The 8,701-nt window shown below is 44.9% G+C and overlaps 2 protein-coding genes across 2 annotated transcripts in view; one reads left to right on the top strand and one right to left on the bottom strand.

Moving 5' to 3' along the window:
- Positions 1–1,715: 1,715 nt before the first annotated feature.
- Positions 1,716–3,229, top strand: LOC135515804 (protein LLP homolog). Its single transcript, XM_064939543.1, has 3 exons — positions 1,716–1,824; positions 2,295–2,525; positions 2,600–3,229. Exons 2-3 carry the CDS (start codon positions 2,306–2,308, stop codon positions 2,767–2,769), a joined length of 390 nt encoding a protein of 129 aa, XP_064795615.1. The 5' UTR covers positions 1,716–1,824; positions 2,295–2,305; the 3' UTR covers positions 2,770–3,229.
- Positions 3,190–8,701, bottom strand: part of LOC135515797 (src substrate cortactin-like) — a 6,272-nt gene continuing 760 nt past the window's right edge. Inside the window, exons 2-15 of the mRNA XM_064939535.1 lie at positions 8,335–8,415; positions 8,062–8,135; positions 7,528–7,657; positions 6,048–6,158; positions 5,888–5,942; positions 5,661–5,771; positions 5,432–5,542; positions 5,287–5,342; positions 5,086–5,155; positions 4,817–4,965; positions 4,587–4,748; positions 4,297–4,468; positions 4,136–4,204; positions 3,190–3,959 (exon numbers count right to left, since the gene is read on the bottom strand). Coding sequence (XP_064795607.1) covers positions 3,826–3,959; positions 4,136–4,204; positions 4,297–4,468; positions 4,587–4,748; positions 4,817–4,965; positions 5,086–5,155; positions 5,287–5,342; positions 5,432–5,542; positions 5,661–5,771; positions 5,888–5,942; positions 6,048–6,158; positions 7,528–7,657; positions 8,062–8,135; positions 8,335–8,415 — 1,485 coding nt within the window. The 3' untranslated portion in view covers positions 3,190–3,825. The remainder of the gene's footprint in view (positions 3,960–4,135; positions 4,205–4,296; positions 4,469–4,586; positions 4,749–4,816; positions 4,966–5,085; positions 5,156–5,286; positions 5,343–5,431; positions 5,543–5,660; positions 5,772–5,887; positions 5,943–6,047; positions 6,159–7,527; positions 7,658–8,061; positions 8,136–8,334; positions 8,416–8,701) is intronic.

Here is an 8,701-nt window from a genome sequence, read left to right as displayed (position 1 = left end):
AATTCACTCACAAACTTCATCTGAAAGTTTAAGTATTGATTATTTTAAACCCAAGAACATGTTTTAGAACAGTAATCTCTGTACGAAATATGCTAACATGATTGCCGTTGCTAGCTAGATAGCAAGCTAAATCAGTTGCCTGGCAACAAACATCTTAAGAAGATTTGCAAGAAGATATTTGAGAAGTTAGTATGAAAAGCATTGCAGTGTTGCGGCGTCACTACAAAAAAAAAGATCCAGGCTGTGTCACAACCTGCCGTGACCAGGAATCCCATAGGACAGCGCACAATTGGCCCAGTGTCGTCCGGGTTAGGGGAGGGTTTGGCCAGGGGGGCTTTACTTGGCCCATCGCGCTATAGCGACTCTTTGTGGCGGGCTGGGCGCCTGCAGGTTGACTTCAGTCATCAGTTGAATGGTGTTTCCTCTAACACATTGGTGCAGCTGGCTTCTGGGTTAAGTGGTTAGGTGTTAAGAAACATGGTTGGCGGGTCATGTTTCGGAGGACGCATGACTCGACCTTTGCCTCGTTGGGGAGTTGCAGCGATGAGACAAGACCGCAATTGGATATCACAGAATTGGGGAGAAAAGGGGGTAAAATTAAAACAACAAAAAAGTTGATGTTCTTCTGTAAGACGTGTTTTGTGAATCTGGGCCCAGGTCAGTATGAGGGATTTCTGTTTTCCCATTTCTTTCCATCTCACAAAAAAATGGGGTTTGACAACCCCCACTGTGGGTGTAGGCTAGGGTCAGTGCCTGAGTTTGTATTCTCCCCACCAACTGTTTACTTTGAAGGTGAACCAGGAACCCCAATTTGACCCAAAGCTCCAAATAGGTTTTTGTCCATCCTGGACTTTTATTATGGGGATGACAGGACCTTCTCGCCGGGCATGGCTCCTGCTGTGCCAAGCTGCTATTTTAGCTCACAGAAGCTGAGGGGCCAGGCTGAGGAGGGGCTGCACTGAATAGAATGTTCCTCTGGGATGTGAAGAGGAAAGAGGGAGCAGTTGGGGCTGGTTGGCCTCCACTTGAGTGAGCAGGGAGTCAAGGAGGTCAGCTGGAAAAGTGCGGTGCTCAACTCACATCTCCTGGGGAAGAGTGGAGGCCTACTGTATGTCGGGCCATGCCCCCGAGTGTGGCTAAAATAGGACCTGCCCTTGGATTTTACACCCCAATCGGTCTCATGGGTTTTGCTTGATGACGTGCAGTCCCAGAAGAAACATCCGTCTTGCAAATTCTCCATTCGAAATAGTACAAAGACATTTCAACCATGCCATACCAAAAATAATGTATTTATCCTGAATGGTTGTAGTTTATTCAATTGTTGTGATGGTATAACATATAATTTCTACTTTACTTTACTCACGTACTTTGCGTTTCGTTTGCCCTTTGTTTTTGCAGACAGAGGTTAAAGTGGTTCAACACATTTGTTCTGGAGCAGATGTGAATTTGTGGATAATTGGATGATCATTAATGAGACTTAGGTCGCTTTGGCTTGCAGTATAGAATGAGCTCGCCATCTCCTGGAAGAACTGCAAACTGCACCAGAATAGCTGACAATACGTATCGATAAATTGAGAATAAAGTGCATCAGGAAGGCAGTTCGTCAGTTATCCACCACTGATAATGTTTCACACTAAATATGTAGGTTATAGGTTTTCGATTAAATAAATACTAGTTCACAGTATAATAGTAAATTAAGAGGACGTAAATTGTCGCAAATGTGTCCAACATAACGACTGTCTGACCTGCTTTACGGTTGTCGAAAATACGAACACGTGTGTGCTGCCTGCTTATCAACTGTACGGAAGATACATCTGCGTCTATGTATGTTGAGTCTTTTATTAATTACAATACCACCAATAGGAGTAAATTGAGTGTACCGAATACTAGTTATTGAAGTACAAAAATATTGAATGGAATAGGCCAATCGATTGTTCTAAAACAATCCATTTTCTTTAGCGGTGTAGCTAGCTATTAGCCAAAAGCTAGCAAACTTGCCTGTTTATGTTGAGTCTTGCACATTAAAGACAGTAAAATCATGGACAGTTTAACGGCAGTTCATCGTGATTAATTATACAAGAACCTCGATTTATGATTGAGGGGGATTTGGACTATACCTATGTCTTTGCTGGCTTGATGGGAGTTGATGGCATGTGTGTTGTTTATATGAGCCAAGAACTCAGTCATATGTATGGCTAGGCTCTGCAGAGACTGTCACAGAACTAGTGTTAAAGCTAGCCGGGATGTCTTATGCAAGTGGATCTGTGTTTCCATTACGTAACCCTGTCTTTCAGAAAACTTAAAAATGGCCAAAAGTCTGCGAAGCAAATGGAAGCGGAAGATGCGTGCAGTGAAGAGAGCGAAAAACGCCCCTAAGGAACTGGCTCGGTTGAAGCAAGCCTTGGCCCACGGTGGCACAGGAGAGATCTCCATGAATGACATTCAGGACATAGCTACAGTGGTGCCAGCTGGGAAGATAAAGGAGAAGAAAGTGGATGTAGACATGGAGGCAGAGGAAGTCGATGGTGAGATCACACACAGATCAAGCATTTTGTATCGTTTCCTATGTCTTGAGTTTTGACACCTTTTTGCATTGCAGATGGAAAGATGGACATGGACAGCAAGCGCAGTAAGACGACCCAATTGGACGAGCACGGACAGTACCCAACATGGATGAGCCAACGACAGGCTAAGAAACTGAAAGGCAAACGCATAACAAAAAAATCAGGAGGAAAGGCCAACAAAAAAAAGAAGGGCATTGCCTGGTAGCCTGGAGAAAACCAAAGGACTTCTGACTTAGAACCTGTGACACACACATGAGCATTGAATACATGATCCTTCTGGACTTGAGTTGCCTGCCTTGTGTTCAAGTTAAATGGTGATATGAGGCAAAGGATCTATATTGTGCAACCCATTGTCTGTAAGCTCATTTTAATGTATGAAAGGAAACAGAGTTGTGTGTTGGGCACAATGGAAAGCCATGTTTTCTTATTTCTGTGGTATACAGAAGATGGTAGATTCTTTACATTTGACCTTAATAATGCTACTACTTACTACCTGTTGTTGGTAGCTCCATTCTTGTTTGATTTGCTCCTCTTTCTGTAGCCTAGCCCATAGTTACAAAGACATTCATTATACATGCAACAAACTGTCCATATCATATTCTGGCTGTCACACAGAGTAAATAAATGTGTTTCTGTACATTAATACATTTTATTGATTACATGCAGTTGATTCTAGAAATGACCTTTTTTAACCTGGTGTTTCAGATATTATGCTTTTCCAAAGTATGACAATGTAATTCAAGTTAAGGTTTCCATCAATAGCCAAAATACAATTATCTGCAGTTAATCATTATTGTTTTTAAACAAAACATTCCATAGCTAAATGACTTACATAATCCTTTGAAATGCAAGTGTATGAGAATATTCTGGCAATATTTTAGCAATCAGCGTTTATAAGGGGAAGGGCTGCATCTCACCCTGAGCAGTATGAAGCACAATGACTATCCATTATATATCATGACTACTGACCGGATATAAATCAATTGACTAGAAAACATGGGGAGAATCTGAATTGTATACTCCTTGCGTCCTCTCTCCTTACCTCAAAACCCATTGGATGAGAAAGCCAGAGGTCCATCCCATCTGACCTCCAATGGGTATTAAGTGAGGATAGAGGAGTATGCAATTGAGATGCTCCCATGGTACAATCAAACTATACCTGTCCGATAGGATCAATATGCTGATGTCCCCCTGTGAAAAGACCCACAGGTCCTATGGGCTCAGGTATATGTCTGTGTTGGAGACTGTATCGGCACGCTCACTACATCATTTTCACGAATGTAGCAGGGAAAAGTCCAATGCGTCCGTGACAGTGTCCCTTCCACCAGCCTTCGTCCACCATCTCTATGTTGGTGATGACATCATCCGGGTTGAAGGAGATCTCATCATCTGCCTCTTCATGTGTGAGAAAAACATTATTTTAGGATTTTGTCTCCGAAAGGGTTTATAGACTGTGTTGAGCAATGTTTAGCATTGATTTCTGTATTCATCCACAATGGAAGAAACAACATCACAGTGTGACACAGCGATATGATATCACAACGCAGTCATTGATACAGTAGACTACCTACCTCCCTGGTAGTCATAAATGGCCACTGCTGTCTGACCGCATGTCAGGTCCTCATAGTCATTATCCAAAGCTGTAGAGGGAACACATGGAAGGGTCAGTCTTTGATATGACACAGTAATGGGTTACCAAACCCCACTACCCCACTGGGTGTGGCACACTGACCTGGAACAGGTTCTGGGAAGAAAGGTATTGGTGAGATATCCTCATACTCTCCCTCATCCTCCTGCTCTGGTTCTGATGGGGTCTGCTCCTGAGGTGGCTCCGCCTCCAGCAGGTCACTTGACCGTGGGGGCAGGCACGGGGGCTGGTCATAGTCTGGCTCCTCCTCTTCCTCCTGAGACCACAGAAAAGGAGTAGGTGTGAATTTCACCTATTCATTTTATAACGTTGCAGTGAATAAGAAATGGCTGTTTTGACGTCATCAGTGAGTTGCATTGAATTAAATCATTTACCACTAGCTCAGGTTCATCTCTTGGTATCTGAGGCACTGCCCTGGCAGTGGGCAGCTGTGGTGGTTGGGGCTTCCTGTTGGCCTCTGGAACACGTGGAAGTCTCTGTTCTTCAACATGTGGAGGCTGATGCTGCTCTGCTTCCTCCTCCCTGCTGTTCTGTTGCTACAAGAAATACATACTGCTGTGTCAGGGTGTGCAAGTTTATTGGAGTAACATGTTTATTGCAGTACCTGTTGTCTGCGTCGTGCCTCCTCCTGCTCTCTCTTCTCTCTAGCCTGTCTCCTGGCTCTCTCCTCCTCCGCTCGCTTTCTGTTCTCCTCGTCTGATGACCGAGCCAAGTTCTCAAAGCGAGCCTTCAGGTTGCCTGCCCCTGCACTTGCTGCACAGACAGACCGGAAAATCAAAAATGGTATTTTCCTCTTTGAACTTGAGAACTAAATGTTTAGCAAGCAGAACAACTTCAGCCCTTCTATGAGGAACTATAAAGCAACATACTTACATGCCTCCAATGGTATTGTCTTCTCATAGGCAGAGGTAGGGGATTCCATGTCTGTGAAGGCCACTGCACTCTATAGAGCGAATGGGGAACAATAATTCCAATCAATGAGAAAACGTCATAGTCTGAGTGTGTTTGTACAGGTCAATGTAAAATGCATCAAGAATTACTGTCATCCTGAGTCGAGGGTCACGCAGGACTCACTTTATCCATGCGGTCTGTCTGGACGCCATGGCGTCCCCCAAAGCCCTTGGCATAGTCTGAACGTGGAGATCAAAGGTCAGTTTAATGTGGACATGGTCCTTGACTTTCACAAACACAACTGTGGTTACAACTGTGAGTAACTGACCTTTCTGTGACTCATGCTTCTCGGTCTCTCCCTTGTAGTCGTAACCTAAAGCAGCCTTGTCCACTTTCTCCTTCTCCACCCCAAACTTCCCCCCAAAACCCTTGGAATAGTCTGGTGAGGGAAAGTGAGGGATGAGGTTGTTTCAAATATGAATTAGAAATCTAATATTAATAATTGACCATGAAACATTTCTCCCTACAAACAGCCCACAGTACAGTTCCCCTCTAACCTTTCTGAGACTGGTGCTTCTCGGTCTCTCCCTTGTAGTCGTATCCCAAGGCAGCCTTGTCCACTTTCTCCTTCTCCACCCCAAACTTCCCTCCAAAACCCTTTGAATAGTCTGAAAGATAAAAGCAGGGTGAGAGGTATGCCAGGAGTAGCTGGGTAGGATAACAACATGCAGTCAACTTATTGGAAATCAGAATGTATGTGTATTAGACGTCCTGAAGGCTGTACCTTTCTGAGATGTATGCTGCTCCACCTCACCCTTGTATTCAAAACCCATGGCAGACTACAGGGAGAGAGAAGGAATGTTCATCACCAGAACGATCCCTCATCCTGTTCATCAAATCCTGTGATATCTTTGTATTTGTCAGTAAGAGTATAGTTTCCTCACCTTATCCACACGGTCTTTCTGCACTCCAAATTTCCCCCCGAATCCTCTCTTTGCATCGGTCTGGGATGAGTGCTGCTCCACCTGCGCCACATAGCCATGCCCCACTGCCCCCTGGGTAATTACACACACATAATACATCAACACAGGAAACGATCTTTGATAAACTGTTGAAGTCCATAAAAATTGCAATAGGTCAGCACACAGAACTGTACTGTCTGACAGCATACATTCTGGGGTGAGCAGCATTGCACTAGAGGAAGCCTTGTGCTTGGTGTGTTATTTGCATTAGACTGAAGACCTTGAGCGAAATACACTATATATACAAAAGTATGTGGACACCCCTTCAAATTTGTGTATTTGGCTATTTCAGCCACACCCGTTGCTGCAAGGTGTATAAAATCAAGCACACAACCATGCAATCTCCATAGATGAACATTGGCAGTAGAATGGCCTTACTGAAGAGCTCAGTGACTTTCAACTTGGCCCCGTCATAGGATGCCACCATTGCAACAAGTCAGTCCGTCAAATTTCTGCCCTGCCAGATCTGCCCCAGTCAACTGTAAGTGCTGTTAAAGTGAGTGTGGAAACTTCTAGGCGCAACAAGTCTCTGCTGCAAAGTGGTAAGCCACAAAAGCTCACAGAACAGGACCGCAGAGTTCCAAACTGCCTATGGAAGCAACATCTGCACAATAACTGTTCATCCGGAGCTTCATGAAATGGGTTTCCATGGCCGAGCAGCCGCACACAAGCCTAAGATCCCCATGCGCAATGCCAAGCGTTGGCTGGAGGGGTGTGAAGCTCTCCGCCATTGGACTCTGGAGCAGTGGAAACGCGTTCTCTGGAGTGATGAATCACGCTTCACCATCTGTTAGTCCGATGGACTGGGTTTGGTAGATGCCAGGAGAACGCTACCTTCCCCAATGCATAGTGCCAACTGTAAAGTTAGGTGGAGATGGAATAATGGTCTGGGGCTGTTTTCCCTCTAGCGCCAATAGAGGGAAACCTTAACACTACAGCATATGACATTCTAGACAATTTTGTGCTTCCAACTTTGTGGCAACAGTTTGGGGAAGGCCCTTTCTTGTTTCAGCATGACAATGCCCCCGTGCACAAAGCGAGGTCCATACAGAAATGGTTTGTTGAGATTGGTGTGGAAGAACTTGACTGGCCTGCACACAGTCCTGACTTGAACGCCACATTTGGGATGAATTGAAACACCGACTGCGAGCTAAGCCTAATCACCCAACATCAGTGCCCGACCTCACTAATGCTCTTTTGCCTGAACGGAAGCAAGTCCCCACAGCAATGTTCCAACATCTAGTGGAGTCTTCCCAGAAGAGTGGAGGCTGTTATAACAGCAAAGGGGGACCAACCACATATTAATACCCATGATTCTGGAATGAGATGTTCGACGAGCAGGTGTCCACATACTTTTGGTCATGTAGTGTATGAACATCACATGATGACGTTATAACCTAACCTTGTCCATGCGGTCTTTCTCCACTCCAAACTTCCCCCCGTAACCATAAGAGGCCTTGGGAGCCTCCGCTCGCTCCTTCTGCTTCCCCACCTCATGCTCCTGGGACACCTTCTGTCTCAGCTCTGATACACTGGGAAGAAGCAGGGATGACACACACACACACACACGCAGGGAAATACACATATGCAAGCATACACACACACCAGAACTTTGTTGCATACATTTATTTCCAGTTTACATTATCTACTGACACCGGGACTACATAGTTACACTCGTCTGTGGCTAACCCTTAGATTTACTCAGTCACCAACCCATATTTGGTAAGACTCACTGCTTGACAGCCTACACACGGTTTTCACTTCCTTTTCCTGTTTCTACAGAGCTAAAGCAGCAATACACAGCTGAGCTAACCATCCCCCATAGCTCTCCAACAGCATAAAACACCAATCATACTGTGATCGGTCTTTGATGTGTAACTTCTGGTCTGGCCACCTCAGGCTGACCACCCACCCCCAGTTAATGTTCAATGGTTACCTGATGTGTTCTTTTCGACCAGACCCCTCAATGGTCTTGGCCCCCCATCTCTGTTCCTGTTCTGACACATCATTCTGAAACACAGAACCCAAGTCCTTGTCATCACCTGACTGTAGTCTGAAGACCAAGGTGTCATTGAAAACAGGATTGAAGCGGTTACACATCAAGCATAAACAAAACCGTAATTCCACTGGGAGAAAATATTGATTAGAGTGCTTTAGTAAATACACTAGCTCCATAAGGACCCTCGCTCCCTCCACCCCAGTAGCTAACCTCAAAGTCAGGGTCTGTCTCCCAGTCGTCCCCCTCTGCAACCTTTAAGCTCACGTTGTGTCCCACCACTGACTTCCACATCTAGGAAGAGAAACAAAACAGAAGATTTGTACTGTCAGTCTAAGCGTAGTGTCTGTGTAAACACAAGAGGGACCACAGCTTGTTGGTCCCTGGTGTAAAAACAAGTTGAGAAACACTGCTTTAGTAAACACTGTATGTACCTTGTGGACAATCACCTGTTCCTGCAAATACAAATAAGCTTCAAGGCATTTAACATTTCCTCTTTGGCAGTGGAAAAACTGACAGCTGACCACAAGTATAGTCTCATTCTGCTGAGGTCACAAAATAGGAAGTTGAGTTATTTATA

The sequence above is a fragment of the Oncorhynchus masou genome, chromosome 27 (genome assembly GCF_036934945.1).
Source record: "Oncorhynchus masou masou isolate Uvic2021 chromosome 27, UVic_Omas_1.1, whole genome shotgun sequence".
Taxonomy (NCBI): Eukaryota; Metazoa; Chordata; class Actinopteri; order Salmoniformes; family Salmonidae; genus Oncorhynchus; species Oncorhynchus masou.
The sequence above is the reverse complement of the archived record's forward strand: the minus strand, read 5'-3'. Positions and strand labels throughout refer to the sequence as shown.

Coding starts and splice junctions, on each gene's coding strand:
- LOC135515804 (XM_064939543.1), top strand. CDS start 2,306: ATGGCCAAAAGTCTGCGAAGCAAATGGAAGCGGAAGATGCGTGCAGTG. Junction 2,526..2,599: donor GGAGGCAGAGGAAGTCGATG/GTGAGATCACAC, acceptor TTTGCATTGCAG/ATGGAAAGATGGACATGGAC.